We start from the raw sequence: 17493 nt of genomic DNA, 5'->3' as shown, positions 1-17493 counted from the left end.
ATATCCAGTATTTATTGAAAAATGGTGCAGCTCCAATGTAAAAAAAGACAACTTTAGCTGTGGTTCAAACCTGGTGAATACATGGATGCAGGAGAGGAGGTGGGTGATGGGCACAAGATGAGACCTACTACCTACTGTAAGTGACAGAAACCTAGGAAAAATGTGATTTATAGTGCAATTTATTCTGGGAGAAATGTGCATTTTTATGTACGTATTTTAAATTTTACAAATTTTTAGGACAGTGGCGCCTTAAAGGACCACTATTGCGAAAAATCATAAAATGTAAAATACAAGTAAACATATACAAAAAAAAAGAAGTACAGGTAGTCCACGACTTACGAACGACCCGCCAATATGAACGGCATGGATTCTGTGTTTCCATGGGAACAAGTCAATTTTTTTTTTCTCAAATTGGACTTGTAGTTTTTGAGAAAATCTATTTTGAAAAATTCAAAGAAAAAATGGATTTTAAAGTTGTATAAGCAGGTACAGAGGGCAGAGGAGACACTGGAGGTCCAGGGGGGCACAGACGAGGTACAGGGGACAGAGATGGCACAATGTTCCGACTTAAGAACGGATTCAAGTTAAGAACGAACCTACAGTCCCTATCTTGTTCATTTACCGGGGACTACCTGTACAGTCCTTCCAGAGTAAAATGAGCCATGAATTGCTTTTCTCCCAGGTTGCTGTCACTTACAGTAGGTAGTAGAAATCTGATATTATTGTCAGATTTTGAACTAGTCCATCTCTCTATAGGGGATTCTCAGCATGGCCTTTATTATTTATAAAGGCACTCCTTGAAAACGATTTATAAAAAGATGCTGGTCAGCCTGCCTGCTCGCTGCACACTTTTTTTGGCAGTTGGACGGAGCAACTGCCATTAACTAAGTGCTTTTGAAACTAAACAAAACCATGAGAATTCGCCATGAGGATATGGACTAGTCCAAAACCTGTCAGTTCTGTCAGATTTCTACTACCTGCTGTAAGTGACAGCAACATCGGAGAAAAGTAATTTATGGCTCATTTTACTCTGGAAGAAACGCACTTCTTATCTGTATGTGTTTAAATACATTTTACATTTTACGATTTTGCAATAGTGGTCCTTTAAAACAGGGCTAAAACAAATCCTGCAGACAGGCATGACATTATGATGTCACACTCTGGGCTGGAAATCTAAGGACTATACATGAGAAATAAAGTTACAGTATACAAACAGAACAAAACAGAAAGTACCCTCAGACGACGACCAAACACTGTGACCTGTCCACGGGCCTGTTCCTTCCGCTGACGCCACTCTACCAGGTTGAGTCCGTTGTCTATTGGCAGGGTGACATTTCGCTTGCCTACAGTGGGGTTCACTGTGCCTGCCAGCAGGTGGGGCTCAGTCTGAAGGGAGACCTCCATCCCATTAGCCAGAATAAGCCTGAGGGAGCCGTCCGCACCAATGTAATAGCTGTTGCGCACTTGATCTGAAGAAAGCAAAGCATGCTGGGAGTTAGGCAGTCATCACTATCACACACAACACAATAACATTCCCAGAATTCAATTTGTCTATAGGGCAATTACTCTATCTTAATGGTTTCATTGTTATGTAAAGGATGTTATTAAACAAGCAAGAAGATAATGCTATTTAGTTAACAACCTGACTTCACGTGAAATTAGTGACAAAAAAAACACACCATAGTAAAAATACACCTTTATTTCAAAATAATATATTGTCACCATACTTTGTACTAGGGACATAACTAAAATGTTGTAATAACCAGGACAAATAGGCAGATAAAATATATGGGTTTTATGTACAGTAGCAGTGTTTATATTAAAACTATAGGGGATGAAATTGGAGAAATAGTGTATTTTTTTATTTTTTCCTCATTTTTCTCTTTAAAATGCATCGAAAATAAAGTAATTACTGAAAACAAATATCAACCCCAAAAAGCCTAATTGGTGGTGAAAAAACAAGATATAGATAATTTCATTGTGATTAGTAGTGATTAAGCTATTGGCAAATGAAAGGGATGAGCACTGAAAGGTGAAAATCGCTCTTGTCCGTTAGGGTAAAAACCGCTTTGGGGTGAAGTGGTTAAAGAGCACTTGTAACCCAAAACTAAAAAAAGCTAATTATCAAAGCAATCAGGTTGATTAGCATAAATTATAAGTATTATCTTTAAGACTGAACTTTTTGAGTTAAAAAAATCCATTATGTACCTGTATTTGCCTACAGCCATGCACCTATCCATGCAGGCTTTGTAGGTAGTAATTTATTATAAGCAGCTTGTGTGCCATCTACATTATGTGAACTACACGCTGCATCTGCACACAGAAGGAACATAAAGGGACATATTTTTGACTGTATTTTTGGGATTGTGGGAAATGTAGTCTGTCAGCTGTTCTCTCTACTTTGAAAGTCTCTTGGCCACACCTTACTGACCCATCCCCGGACTAAAGAGGAGGCGTTAACCTGCATCCATCACATAAGAAATACATGTGTTAGGCAGGGTTCACACTTATTAAAAATTTGCATGCGTTTTGTGAATGTGCAAAAATGCATTTGCCATACATCGATTGAAAGTCGATGGAAAATAGCACTACTTCTAAAATTAGCGTTTTCACATGCGTAAAAAAACCTTACTTCTTGCAGCATAAATTTGCACATTGCATCCAAATTTCCATAGACTTTCATTAGCCGTTCAGAAAAAATGCATCCGAAAATTCGCATACCAACACGAAAAAAGTTCAGTTTTCTGTATTGAGAAGTGTGAACTTTGCCTTAAGAGGGCCACACACGATACAATAAAATGATCAGATTTTACGGCAATTCGATACATATGATCGGATCTCCCCGAAAAAACAGTAGGCTTTTTTTTTTTCAATCGACTGAAAAATCCGATTGGATTTCCCGTTTTTTTTTCAATTTTTATCGATCTGGAATGCTGGAAATTTTTCTTCAATTTTTAAAAAGATTGTATGGTGTGTGTTAGATTGTCAATTTATTAATATACGGTACACACCCTAGCAATTTTCTCAGAGTTTCCAATCATTTTTATCATAATTGGGGATAAATTGAACATAGGTGTTTATAGGGTACATTGTAACATTTCAAAAATATGACCAATCAGTCAGAAAAATTGATTGCAATTCTTGAATTGAACGGATATTTCAATAATTGTATGGTGTGTGGCCACCTTTAGACTTTCTTTTCAGTCACACTGCATTTATCTGTGGACCCACCTACAGCTTCACACACACTTTATTTTTTGCTAGACTGTCCTTGCTTTATTTTAAATTTGAAATGAATTTAAGCATAACCTACCTTGCAGCAGGGTGTAGAAGGCCCCAGAGGCGGATAGGTTGGTTGTTATGGTGACATCCTCCTTGTTAGAGGTCTCTACCTGTACGTGGACTGAGCTGTCGGTATCGCTGCGGAAGCTACTGACTTGCCCCGTTGGAAAGGTAACGTTGGTCAACCGTCCATAGCTGTCATACCTAAAAACAAAAAACATGAGGAATGTGAGAGAGGAGCAAACATGGAACATTCATTGCTAGGCGAGGGGCTTCATAGGATCCCCTGGACTGTCTGTGGTGTCCATCGAATGTCCTGAACTGCACTGATAAGATTCTTCCTACCAATGACTTTGCAGTAGCAGATTATTGTACAGCGATAGCCACCAGTTAAAGCACAACGTTTTTAATGAGGGTGATGATATTGGTTGCCACGTTAAACATCCTTGGAGTTGTGAATAAAGTCTGTAAACTACTAGCCTCCCTTTTCCATACAACGATCATTAAAGGGAACCTAAACTGAGAGGGATATGGATGTTTCCTTTTAAACAATGCCAGTTGCCTGTCAGCCCTGCTGATCTCTTTGGCTGCAGTAGTGGCTGGTTCTCTCCCTGAAACAAGCATGCAACTAATCCGGTCTGACTTTAGTCAGAGCACCTGATCTGCATGTTTGTTGAGGGGCTGTGGCTGAAAGTATTAGAGACACAGGATCAGCAGGAGAGTCAGGCAACTGGTATTATTTTAAGAGGAAAAATCCATATCCTTCTCACTTTAGGTTCCCTTTAAAGTGAATGGGAACTGCACTTTAAAAAAATGAAGCAAATACTTACCTAAGGAGAGGGAAGGCTCTGGGTCGTATAGAGCCTTCCGTCTCCTCTCTCGGTGCTCTCTATCCTGTGCTGGCTCCCCCCGTTTCAATACCCCACTGAAAGAGTATTTGGAAGTCTTCGGGAGCCGTGTCCTCCCGGAGACATGCGGCTCCATACTGCACAGGCGTCAGCGTGCTTGCGCAGGTGCAATATAGGGCTGCCCTTCATCAGGAGCACTCGGGCTCCCTGAAGACTTCTGAAGCCTCCTTCGGCCGGGTAAAGCAGTATTTGACTAAATTAGTCAAATACTGCTACCGGGCGAGCCAGCACTGGAACGAGGGGACCAGGAGAGGAGCAGGAAGGCTCTATAGGACCCAGAGCCTTCCCTCTCCTTGTGTAAGTATCTGTCTCATTTTTTTAAATGAGAAAATACTGTAGAAGGGGGTTGACGAAGTCCAGACTTGCCTCTCTGATCTTTTCAGCAGCAACTATGACCATAGCTAGGAATTAGAAGTAACACTTGGTCAACTCCGGAGAGGTCAAAGCTAGAATGGATTTCATTATGATTAACGAGAAACTGACCAGTATCCTTGAAGGACACTCATAAGAAATGTAAAAACATTTGGGATCCTTGGCTTAAGCTTCAACACCCCTCATTGGAGGAAGCTGTAATAACTAGGCTGTGAGACATGTCCTTTCCTCACTTTTCCTTCTATTCCCCTTTCCTCAACTTTTCTCTTATACCTCCTTATTTCACCAAAGGACTTGACCCACCCCTTCCCAGGAGCCATGCCCACTCCTATAGGACAGACCACCAAACTTCTATAATTCTCTGGTCCCTCCCCAACTGGACCACTTCTTTTTACATGTTTTACTGTTACCCTTTATTTGTTGTTACTATATATGACGATACTTGAACATGGCACTTGTTATAGGTCTTCTCTTTTGTAATAAACCAATAAAACTTTTTGAAATTCAAAGAAAGTACTTCTACCCATGAAGAGATGGACTAGTCCAAAACTAGTCAGATCTGTCAGATTCCCACTAACTACTGGAAGTGACAGCTACACTGGACAAAAATAAGTTTATAGTGTATTTTATTCTGGGACAAATGTACAACTATTACATATGTATTTTGAATTTTACAAATTTTCATGATAGTTGTCCTTGAAGGAGGCACTGAAGTGAAAAAAAGAAATGATGATATAATGAATTGTATATGTAGTATGGATAATTACTAGAACATTAGTAGCAAAGGAAATATTCTCATATTTGTATTTTCAGTTATATAGTTGGTTTTTTTTTTATAACATTGCATAATTCTCTAATATTTGCAGTTTACACACTACTCAGCATTCTAAATGATTTCACAGAGCAGGTCAGTGAACTTTTGACCTGTCCTCTGCAGATAAAAAGAAAATACAGTGACTGACAGTTGGAATAACAAGCTTCAGAAGACAGAGCTCTCTGCAACTTTGAAAGTTGTGGAGCTCAATGGCTCTTTTGCATAGATTATAACTGGAGTTTCGTAACTCTTCCTGTACTGGAAATAATATTAGATTTATGTCTCTGTTCCTAATGTTTTATTTCTTAGCTGTACTACACATACAAATCATTATCATAATTTTCGCTTCAGTGTCTCTTTAAGGTGAGAGTTATCAGAGGAAGGTTGGGGATATTTATGTGATATTTTCTACGAGTTTCAACAGTCCCTGCGTTCTGGAACCCTTGCAGAACTCCGGGGTGGGGGGTAGGGGTATCTGCCCATGGAACCCTTGCAGAACTCGGGGGGTAATGTTATCTGCCCATTTGTGGAATTCTATGTTTAAATGGCTGAATCATACGTTTAGAGACGACAATGGACGCGCCGGAGAGGACGATATTATGGTAAATACGCACAGTGCCATTTATAAAAGAAACTGTTACTCTATTTAGGAGGCTTAGAGGAACGTACATATTGCTATTAAATCTCCCTCATTTGTTGACATGATTTGCCGGCGCTCTGTGACGGCTGTGTAATGTTCACCACAGGCCTCCCGATATTGTGTGCCCATTAAACTTTGCCAAGCTTAATTTGCAATGCTATTAAGCATATCATAAATTATGGAGAGACAGTCAACAAGGAATATCATGGCTGACTGCACTGGCATTACCGCACTCCGCACACAGGCCTCGCAGTATCTGCGCAACATTACGGGAAGATGGATTAACCTACTGAAACCCGAGCGGACGTCTCAGCCTTGCTGGAAGACTTTACGACACAGAAGACAAAACGCACAAAATAACCCTCTTGGAAAAAAAATGTAGTAGCAAGTTTGCATTAGAGAGCTCTTACTGGGTCCCCTGCTGCCCCCTGTTCTCAAGTCTTTTTCTGGACCTTCAATATGCAAGTCTGGGAGTCTGTAGCTGCCTGCTGGATGCACATCATGTCTGAGTGCGAAGAGGAGCAGAGACTCCCTGCTTAACCTGTTTACCCTGAAGCGGCAGATAGATTGTTGCCCAGAGAAAAGTGTGCCCTGATAAAGGGGCCCTGTGTGGCTCCGAAACGTTGGCTTATTTGCAAGATTACAATAAAGATAATTCTCGGATGTGCTAGCTTCCTCCTATGCATATGTTCTTCTGGACCTCTCTGTATTCTGACACGCCCCCTGTGCTTGTGTGATGACAATGCGGCACCTGACACGTAAGAAGATGGCCTAAGGGCCCGTTCTCACTGGAGCGATTAGCGGGTGATTCACGCTAATCGCCGAAGCCAAATGGTAACCTAATGGCAGTGTAGTAACCGAATAGTAACCTAATGGCAGCGATCTTACTGCCTCGATTGCGGTTGATCGCGGGTGTTTCGCAATTGACGGCAATCACAAAAGGTGTTACCTGCAGCATTTTGCCGCGATTCTTGAGCGATCGCGGTACAGTGCTTGAACATGCGCTGACTGCGATCGTCGGGAATGATTTTACCGCGCTAATCGCAGTAAAATCACCCGTGCAAATCGCTACTGGTTTGCTACTTTGTAGTGAGAACGAGCCCTCAGACTGCCAGACACCTTAGTGGCACCCTCTGCATCAATATGTTGTGCATGGTATCACCTGGGCAGAGTGGGAGGGCCGAGAAACTGTCATAGCCACACCTTCTCCAGAAAGAGCTAAACCAGGCTTTCTCAACCAGGGTTCCTTGAGGACTCTGCAGGGGTTCCTTGGCATTTTACCCCATCGTGAGGGAAGTATAGTAGAGCACATTATAAAAGGGGTACTGTAAAATGAAGCACTAAATTGGGGTCAGAATAATAATAAGCACAGTATAATGAGTGTCAGTGTAATAGGAGGTAGAGAAATTAACAGTCTCACCAACTTTTAAAGACCACGCCTCCTGAAAAATAAATGTAGGGGTTCCTCGAGATCGAAAAATTGCTTGCAGGGGTTCCTTGAGATCCAAAAGTTATTTGCAGGGTTCCTCCAGGGTAAAAAGGTTGAGAAAGGCTGAGCTAAACTTACACAGGCTAAAGATTTTCTAAACTGTGCACCACATGGACTTGTACTGAGGGTGCCACTAAATAACCAAGGCCATAAGAGACCTGTATGTTGGCAACAATATGCCATTCACAAAATACTTGGCCTATTAAAAGGACCAATATCATGCAAAATGGTTAGATTTAAAATGTATGCATATGTATAAAATGTAATTTGTTCCATAGTAAAATGCACTATAAATGTATTTTCCTATGTCGTTGTCATTTAGGTTGTAAAAATCTGAGAAGTTTTAGACTAGTCCTTCTCCACATGGAGGATCATCAGAGTTTTCTTCATTTTCAAAAGCACTTACTGAACAGCAGTTGCTCAATACAGCTGCTAAAACCGTGTGCAACCGAGAATGGATGTTGGCCCCGCATCTTTGTATAGATTCCCCCCAGGGAATGCTCTTGTAAAGAACTATGGTATTACTGAGAATCCCCCATGAGAGGATGGACTAGTCCAAAACCTGTTAGATGTCACACATGCGCCATGTGCTTTACACCAGTGGCATGGATAGCGCTAATAGAGGAGTGGGAAGCGGTAGATGGTTGGGCACAGTGCGGCGGGCGACCTCGGCGTAGCTAGGCTTTTCAGAGCCCGGGGACAAATTGCGCCCCCTTCTGGACAAATTGGGCATGGCCACGCATCAAAATGTGGGAGTGGTCATGGGTGGAGCCAAATATACAAATGCTGTTTAGATAGCCAGATGTGCCCCCTTCCCCCGTTTAGACAGCCTAATGTTCCCTCTATAGTTAGCCAGATGTGCCCCCCTTATCTGCTGCTGTTAACACTTCTGCACAGGGAGGGAGAGAAGCAGGGGCACTCCGAGCTGCCATCGAGCCGCCTCTCACTCACTTGGGGTGCAGTGGCCATGCTCTGTGCCCCCATTACAGTGCTGAACCCGGGGACATGTGTCTCCCCTTGCCCACCCATAGCTACGCCTCTAGCGGGCGACCCAGGACAGGTAATGTATAAATGCACAAACTAGGGGGAATAGCGTCAGGGGTTCTGTCGCATACGCCGCTCATCCAGATATCGCTCGCTATAACTGCCGTGCACCCGATCGACCACGACTGCCCCACATCTTCCAGCATGACCAAGCTATACATGCAACCAATTTTGGCAATAAATTGGTTGCATTGTCGATCTGGCATGCGCGGCGGCACTGAATTTCATCCCATTTGATAATTATTGAATCAGATGGCCGATCGCTAGCCAAGTCGAGTAGTGTAGGGTCACCTTTAGAAACCACCTGAAGGACTGTGGCCCCTCCTATCTCACAACGGGCAGAGTGGTTTGTTTTGAAAAGAGCAGGAAAACTAAAGTAATGGGTGTTGCTACAAAAACCTTAATTGTACATCATTATGTGTGAGAAAGAGTCGTTCCATAACGAACGGGATACATCCCAGCAATGCTGAGAAATACTAATATAATCTACTTTTCCATATTAATTAGCAAACAGCATGAATACAAATGAACAATGGGAGGCTGTAATCTCATTAAAGGAATTACCACATAAGCAACATTATAAAAAACACTATAGCTGAACATGTAAACAATGTCAGTTCACACATTGTGCAGGAGGAGAGGAAGGTGGTAATGGCTGCTAATAAAAGACAGCGCTGTTTGTGCAGCCGCCTCCTGCTAATGGCTGGCAGCTATTCACACCTAGCTGGAAAGACGTTTATTCTCCAGGAACAGTTTTATAAAGCAAATACAAGGACTGTGTGGATGGAATGGAAGAGAGAAAATACATTATACCTGCATAACAGAAGCTTGCTCTATCATTATTACTATGTATTTATGTACTGCTCCTCACATCTCCTGCAGCACTTTACAGAGTACATAGTCATGTCACTGACTGTCCCCAGAGGAGCTCACACTCTAATCCTACCATAGTCATATTCTAATGTCCTATCATATTATTATTATGTATTTATATAGCACTGACATCCTCTGCAACACTTTACAGAGTACATAGTCATGTCACTGACTGTCCTCAGAGGAGCTCACACTCTAATCCTACCATAGTCATATTCTAATGTCCTATAATACTATTATTATGTATTTATATAGCACTGACATTCTCTGCAGCACTTTACAGAGTACATAGTCATGTCACTGACTGTCCTCAGGGGAGCTCACAATCTATTCCTACCATAGTCATAGTATAATGTCCTATCATATTATTATTATGTATTCATATAGCACTGACATCTTCTGCAGCACTTTACAGAGTACATAGTCATGTCACTGACTGTCCCCAGAGGAGCTGACGATCTAATCCCTACTATAGTCAAATTCTAATGTCCTCCCATATTATTATTATGTATGTATATAGCACTGACATCTTCTGCAGCACATTGCAGGGTACATAGTCATGTCACTGACCGTCCTCAGAGCAGCTCACAATCTAATCCTACCATAGTCATAGTGTAATGTCCTATTAATATTGTAATGGGGAAAGAGGCAAAATGCAAAAAACAGAGATACTTAAAACAGAATAAAATGAAATAAAGAGGTGTCTCACCCCAAAGGATGACATGATATGAAATGAAAAAGGGTTTTATTTTAAGAATGGCATTAGGCTTTGATGACGCGTTTTACGGGGTGACACTAACTTCCTCAGGTCAATCATTTATGCCAAGTATAAGAATGTAGCTAAGCTCTGAGCACCTCTGATGGCTACATTATTATACTCCAACTACATATATGAGGCAATCAATCCCAGTATCTACTGTGATCGAGACACTGATTTGAACTGTAACGCCACCGCGCTTCAAGGGATGTTTTACCTCCGTATTTATGTTCTGCATATGTTATTATACATCCTGTTCAGGGGTAGGGAACCTGTGGCTCTGGAGCCAGATGCAGCTCTATTGATGGCTACATCTGGCTCACATACAAATCAGTAGGGTTGATTCACTAAGCTACACTGCTCAAGCAGTGCAGCTTAGTGTGGCAGCGCAAGTAACATTTTCAAAGTAGTGCACGCTACTGCTGTAGCATGCGCTACTAACTAACTCCCGCTCCCCCCAAACTAACGGCCGCTCCAATTGTCCCACTCTGGAGACCCGGTCAGGTCCAGTGACTTTGAAGAACGAGATCCCTGCACTTTGATTGGCCCAATAGGCTGCCTGTCACTTGACAGGCAGCCTATTGGGCAAAGTGTGGGGATCTCGTCCTACAAAGTTAATCAACCCCCAAGTCAGCTAGCTATTTGTACAAGCTGTTAGTCGGTAGTTCTCTTGTCTGGCTCTCGGGGAAATTGCTAATGTTGCTGAAACCCAAGAAAAGCTGAAGACGTGTCCGACACTTCCGCTGCCCGGCGGATCAACTGTATACAAATCACCATGGCAACAGGGTCGTGAGCCCTCTTGTCTCAGTTTGAAACATCGCTGCACAGGGGTGACCCATGCGTCACTCCTTTCCCATGCAGTGCCCCGAGTCGATGCGCAGCAGCAGAACGCAATGGACGTTCAAGTAAGTGCCTGTTTTTAAATTTTTGGGAGATGGGTGCGGATGGCCCCCCCCCCGGCGCCGGCCACGCTTGGGGGGGTCGTCTGCGCTACCCAGCCTCCACCTCCGGGGTGTTGCTGTGGTCCCTAGGCAGTGAGAGAGCCTGGGGCCCCACAGCCCCCCCGGTTGTATGGGGGCAATGGGAAGCCTCCCCGAGGCGCTCCTGGATAGTGCTGTATAGCATGAACTAATTCCCGCAGGGCAACCGCTTCGCGGTATTGGTTTTTGACCCTGCAAAGTTTGGCATGCGAAAGCAGATGCATTTCTGCATGAGCATGTCTCATGATAAGCCATTTTAACCAGATTTGCACAGCTAGACTTGAAAGGGTTAAGCTTGGCGTAGAGCACGCATACATTTTCTTGTGATTGAGTCAGTTTGAAACATATTGTATGTCTCTTACGGAATTACAATTATGGCTCTCTCAGCCAAAAATGTTCCTGACCCCTGATCTAGTTCCATGCAGTTATATTTATCTTGTTCTTCCTAGTTTATGAGTCACATGGTCACACCTGACTGACCTGTGCAGCGGCTAAATTCAGAGTGGAGAAGATACAAGCTCTACTGCAGTTTCAAGCACATCTGCCCCATAAAATAGGGATTCTGTCCAGCACATTGCTTCTATACACGGCTTAGATTCACTTGTCGCTCTGATTGCTATTACATTTTGCTTTGTTCAACTTTGGGTTTAGCCAGTTTTTTTAAAGTTGGCTCTGTACCGGCTGCTGTTTTTCCCATGAATATCTAACAGCTCTACCCTTGTCCTTTACACAAAGCCCAATATCTCTAAAATAAACCAAAACAGGCTATATTACAGAGGAGCTGTATAAAGCAGCATAAAATTCGGCATGCACATCTATGAAAAGATTATCACCGCAGTAAAACCTGCTTTTAGCTTTCCCTTATCTCGCCATTTACCAGAATCCACAGTAGGATCTATTCCTCCTCCCTTCTCTGCAAAATTTTATTTTTATATTGAAAACAGAATAATAATAATAATAAAAAGTCCCTCCTTGGATGCGAGCGGTAAATAACAGCATAACCTCTCTCCCGAATCTAATGCCTGCCTTTCAAGGCCGCCCGCCAATCCTCTTCACAGTGGAAATAAGCTGAAATGGAAAAAGCTGACCCTTTGGTGTTTGCAGCCAAGTCTTTATTGGCAGAATAGCCTGTAATCAGCCGCATCTACCCCAGCAGGTCAGTAATGCCCGGTAACAGGCTTTGACGCACAAGGATGGTATTTTTTAATGCGTTTTACATGTGAAAGAAATCACGGCAACGCAAATACTCTATTCGGAGTCAAAGGTTAAGTGAACTTCTAAATATTCCAAAGCATGCACAGGGAAAAGTGCAATTATATCCCCTAACTGATCTGGCCTGTCTGAGGAGATCCGAGAGCCTAGTGGCTGGCTGCTGGGGGGTTACTCGTTTTCACAAGTGTTTGACTTAAAGGTGAGATGGATATGGAGGCTGCCATATTTATTTCCTTTTAAACAATACCAGTTGCCTGGCTACCCTGCTGATCCTCTGCCTCTAATACTATTAGCTATAGCCCCTGAACAAGCATGCAGCAGATCAGGTACTCTGACTTCGCTCACTCAGGTTTTACTGGATTAGCCATATGCTTGTTCCAGGGTTTCGACTCAGACACTACTTATGCCAGAAGACCAACAGGGCTGCCTGGCAACTGGCATTGCTTCAAAGGAAATAAATATGGCAACCTCCATATCCCTCTCAATTCGGGTTCTCTTTAAAGTGTACCCGAGGGAAGCAAATCTAATGGCAAAAATTAGATACTTACCTATGAAGATGGAAGCCATGCCCCCTTTGCCCCCCACTTGCCATGCAGGGACCCACATAACATATGTATAGTATCGAGGCCGCACTCCCCGCTGTGCACGAGCACATGCCTACTAACTGTGCACGATTATGTCAGCATCTGGGCAGTAAGCTGGAGCCAGCTCCCTGCTACTCTGCAGGCACAGCTGCACATGTGCATGGACCTGAACTTCATGAGGGTCCCAGGCAATGGCAGTGGTCTCCAGAAGGACACTAGAAGCCTCTGGAGGATCCAGAAATAGGCCCATCAGCACACGAATGAGGGGCACACCATTGCCTGTGTTTCAGCAGTGCTCTTCATTTTAGCTTAGCCAGATAGTATGGACTGGGGAGTGATAACTTATCTACTGTCTCAATGTGTGTCCCAGTATCATCCCAGCCGGTTCCCTGGCCAGTAATGAGCAGAACTCCACTGAAAAGGTGCAGTCTACTTTGCCCTACTACAACTCTAAGCTGTCTAAACAACTTCCCCTCCAGGTCCAACTACTGTAAACTTGCTAATTGCACTAAGTAGTATATTTGCAGTTTGACACAGAGTAGAAGACAATGGGCGCTAGTCTTATTTATGGAACCCAGCAGGAAACATCATAGGGAAATTCCGCTGACGTGATTGGGTGGGACAGCACCCTGTTAAAGTGTTATGTTTCAGATAGGTTGTAACAAAGTAAGCCCAACACTATTTGACCAATCGGAATGCTTCCTGCTCTCTTTCCCCTTCTGTCTCTCAGTGCTGTGTATTATGCGCACATATCTTCCACCCCTGTCATTGATTTGCTAATTGAATAAGCTGTAATCCACCATTATCTTGTACTATTAACTGTTATATTGTTTATTTTGCATTGTTATATCCTGTATTCTGTTGTACAGCACCACAGAAGATGCTGGCACTATAAAAATCAATAATAGAGGTTGCTGTGATTGGAAAACTGTTCCCTATGAGGTTTCCTGTTGGATCCCCTCAACTAGACTAGACTAGAGAAGTCTTGCAGGCAGAACACATTTAGAAGGTGATTACTTACTCATAGAAGGTGGTCCATCCATTCTCGTTGCTCTTGGTTGCCAGGAGACCAGAGTTTCCATGATAGGTCATTGAAGCCAACTCATTACCCTGCTCTGAGATGCTTTTGAGCGCACTGTTGGTTCCAATGGTCAACCAGAAGACTTGACCATCGGGTACGACCAGCCAGAGGGGCATCCCGGTGGAGTCTCGCCTTATGTTGAGGGTATTTCCATTGTTGTCAGTAATGAGTGTAAGATCCCCCTCTGCTGTGTAGGTGAAGTTGTAGAGGAAATCTCCAGTAGTAAGGCTTTGGGTGTACAGGTGACGCCCCGTTGTGTCGAAAAGATACAACTCCTGGTCGATGGGAGAAGATACCTCGTACATGTTCTGACTGTTGAGGAAGGGTTTGTTAGTACGTATAAACCGGATCCTGATGTTTCCAAGATCGGCCACGTATAAGTCCCCATCGGCGCACACAGCCAGGGATGACGGAGAGTTCAGTTTGGCATCCTTGGCATAACCGTCATCTCCAGAAAAGCATTCGCAGCTGGCATCATTCTTGCAGTCGCAGCCGCTGGGAGCCCCAGCTACCAGTGAGATTTCTCCGCTGGTGCTGACCTGTCTGATTCGGTTGATCTTCTTATCATCGGTTTCAGATATGTACAAGATACCGTTATGGGACACAGCCAAGGCGGTGGCAGCCTCCAGCGTGGCATGGACGGCGACTTTGCTCAGAAGGAAGTGATCAATGCCTGGGACTTGGCAGTGCATAGGTCTTCCGGCAACGATACGGACCTGGTGGTTCTCCGAGATTTGCAGCACCACGTTGTTGTCAAGCACGTAAAGGGAGTTATCCATTGGATTTACTGCCAAGTCTGTGGGCCACTCGAGTCGAACCTATAAGAAAGAACAAGTATGGAGATAAACTTTTTAGCCATTTATTTAATAATAAACATGTATTCAAAAATCATAATAATAATAAGCCAGTTGTCAATTTCATTGAAACATTGTTGACACATCGGTGCTACAGACTTCATTTTGTAATTTAAAAAATATTTTTATTTAAAAACTTGCTGGTGACATTCACTATGCTACCATCCCATTCCACCAACGAATGGCCATTCTGCCACCAATCAGTGTCATGGGCAATCACAGTGGGGCAGGCAGGAGCGCAGATAACTACACCGCGGCCAATAAGATCAAGGCGGGGCCGGAGGATGTGTGTGTGTGCAGGAAAAGACTAAGGGCTGGTTCACACTTGGTGCTTTTTCAGCGCTTTGCTGATCGCCGACGTTCAGCAAAGGGTTGCTGCTAATGTATCCCTATGGATACATTCACACTGTGGCGTTTGCGAATTTGAACAATCGCAAAAGCACTGCATGCAGTGTCTTTGGGGCGACTGCGCTGTGAGTCTTGTTTGTTGACGGGAATCACAAGCGCAAATCGCGCTGAAATCCTGACATTTTGCCACCGAATCGCGGATCCGACGCGATCGTCAGGAAGCGGTGGGCAAGCGCCCAATGTGAACCGGCCCATACAGACACACAGCAGCCAGGCTTGGAAATTATTATTATATTATTTACATTTGCCAATTGCATAAACACCGCTCATTTGGTGTACTCTATCTGGAGTGCCTGGGAAGCACTGCAATTCTTCTGGTTTGTTTAGAGTTGGGCATCCGTTGTGGGGGAGTGGTCATTTATGGCTAGGGTTAGGGAGGGAGGAGTCTGTTATGGTTAGTCATTGGTTGGGGGGTGGAGTCGTTTATGGCTAGGGTTAGGCATCAGAGGGCTTGTGTGAGAAAAGGGTTAGGTTTTGTGATAGTAAAATATCTGTATAAGGGCCCTTTTCCACTAGCGCGATTGCGTTTGCTGAATCGCAAAAGCGCAAATCAGTAGCGATTTTAAAATCGCTAGGGTTTGCTAAACAACATAGGAATCGCGGTAGGTTATTTCCACTACCGCGATTCGATTTTTACACAAACGCGAACGCTCGGCGGAGCGAATATTGCCGCGATTTTGCTATGCCCTGCAGTGCATGGCAAAATCGCAAACGCTTTCGCCGGGGAAAAAAAGGATTATGATGAATCGCAATCGCTAGCGTTTAGCGCTAACGCTAGCGATTGCAAGTGGAAAAGGGCCCTTAATGACTGATATTTTAATATTGGAATTCCCACCGCCCAATAGTAGAATATTGATTATTTTACCGATACTAGCAGCCATTATCAGGGCCCGGATTACCGTGTCGCCCTTTTTAAGTGTTCCCGATCCGGTACTCCTCGATAACGGCTTGCAAAATGGCCGCCGTACCACAACAAAGAGTCATTTGAATACATTACTCTTCAATTACAGCGTGGAAGAGAAGGCCGCTCGGCACTTCATCTATAAGCAGACATGCGCCAACTTCATTTCAAAGCAATAATAATTACTCAGACGCAATATTTCGCTTTTAGATAATTACCGTGTTTATGCAGCATTAATGTTTATATTGCTGAGCTCAAACAGTTACCAGCTGCATTTAAGCAAAATTAGCTCCACTCTGATTTCCTGTATTACAATTTCTAATCTCTGCTTCTATTCACCATAATCAAAGTAGAAAAAAAATTAAAATAATAAATAATTTGCTGTTTAGGGATTGTCAAAGCCGGTCTGTTGTGAATAAACCAGTAAAGGCTAACCTTGGCTCTCCAGCTGTGACAAAACTACAAATCCCATCATGCCTCGGCCTCCCTGAGTTATGCTTAGAGCTGTCAGAGTATTGCAATGCCTCATGGGACTTGTAGTTCCACCACAGCTTAAGTGCCAAAGTTAGCCATCACTGGAATAGACTATCTATCCTAGGACTGCTGAAAAACTACAAGTCCCAGGAAGACCGGCTAGACGGATGCCGGGAGCGTCCAGATATCCTGCATTCCCTACATACTCTGGCGAATGTTCTACAGTCATCCTGCTTGCATTAACCATTTCAGCCCGCGGGGATTTTTCACCTTATGCATCAGAGCAATTTTTACCTCCCATTCATTCGCTAATAACTTTATCACTACTTAACACAATTTATTGATCTACATCTTGTTTTTTCCGCCACTAATTAGGCTTTCTTTGGGTGGTACATTTTGCTAAGAATTATTTTTTTATATCACGTGGCTGGAATGAAAGTATCACGTGGTTGGCATGAAAGTATCACGTGGTTGGCATGAAAGTATCATGTGGTTGGCATGAAAGTATCACGTGGTTGGCATGAAAGTATCACGTGGTTGGCATGAAAGTATCACGTGGTTGGCATGAAAGTATCATGTAATTGGCATGAAAGTATCACGTGGTTGGCATGAAAAGTATCACGTGGTTGGCATGAAAGTATCACGTGGATGGCATGAAAGTATCACGTGGTTGGCATGAAAGTATCATGTGGTTGGCATGAAAGTATCACGTGGTTGGCATGAAAGTATCACATGGTTGGCATGAAAGTATCACGTGGATGGGATGAAAGTATCACGTGGATGGGATGAAAGTATCACGTGGTTGGCATGAAAGTATCAC

The 17493-nt window shown here is 43.4% G+C and overlaps 1 protein-coding gene across 21 annotated transcripts in view; it reads right to left on the bottom strand.

Moving 5' to 3' along the window:
• The window catches only part of TENM4 (teneurin transmembrane protein 4), a 1797006-nt gene that overhangs the window by 22888 nt on the left and 1756625 nt on the right, over nt 1–17493 (bottom strand). For all 21 annotated transcript variants that reach the window (XM_068266709.1, XM_068266713.1, XM_068266710.1 and 18 more), the window contains 3 exons: nt 13977–14854; nt 3314–3486; nt 1234–1469 (listed from right to left, as the gene is read on the bottom strand). In XM_068266709.1, the coding sequence (XP_068122810.1) occupies nt 1234–1469; nt 3314–3486; nt 13977–14854 (1287 nt within the window). The remainder of the gene's footprint in view (nt 1–1233; nt 1470–3313; nt 3487–13976; nt 14855–17493) is intronic.

This window comes from Hyperolius riggenbachi, chromosome 2, assembly GCF_040937935.1.
Source record: "Hyperolius riggenbachi isolate aHypRig1 chromosome 2, aHypRig1.pri, whole genome shotgun sequence".
Taxonomy (NCBI): domain Eukaryota; kingdom Metazoa; phylum Chordata; class Amphibia; order Anura; family Hyperoliidae; genus Hyperolius; species Hyperolius riggenbachi.
This window is presented reverse-complemented; position numbering and strand designations above follow the sequence as displayed.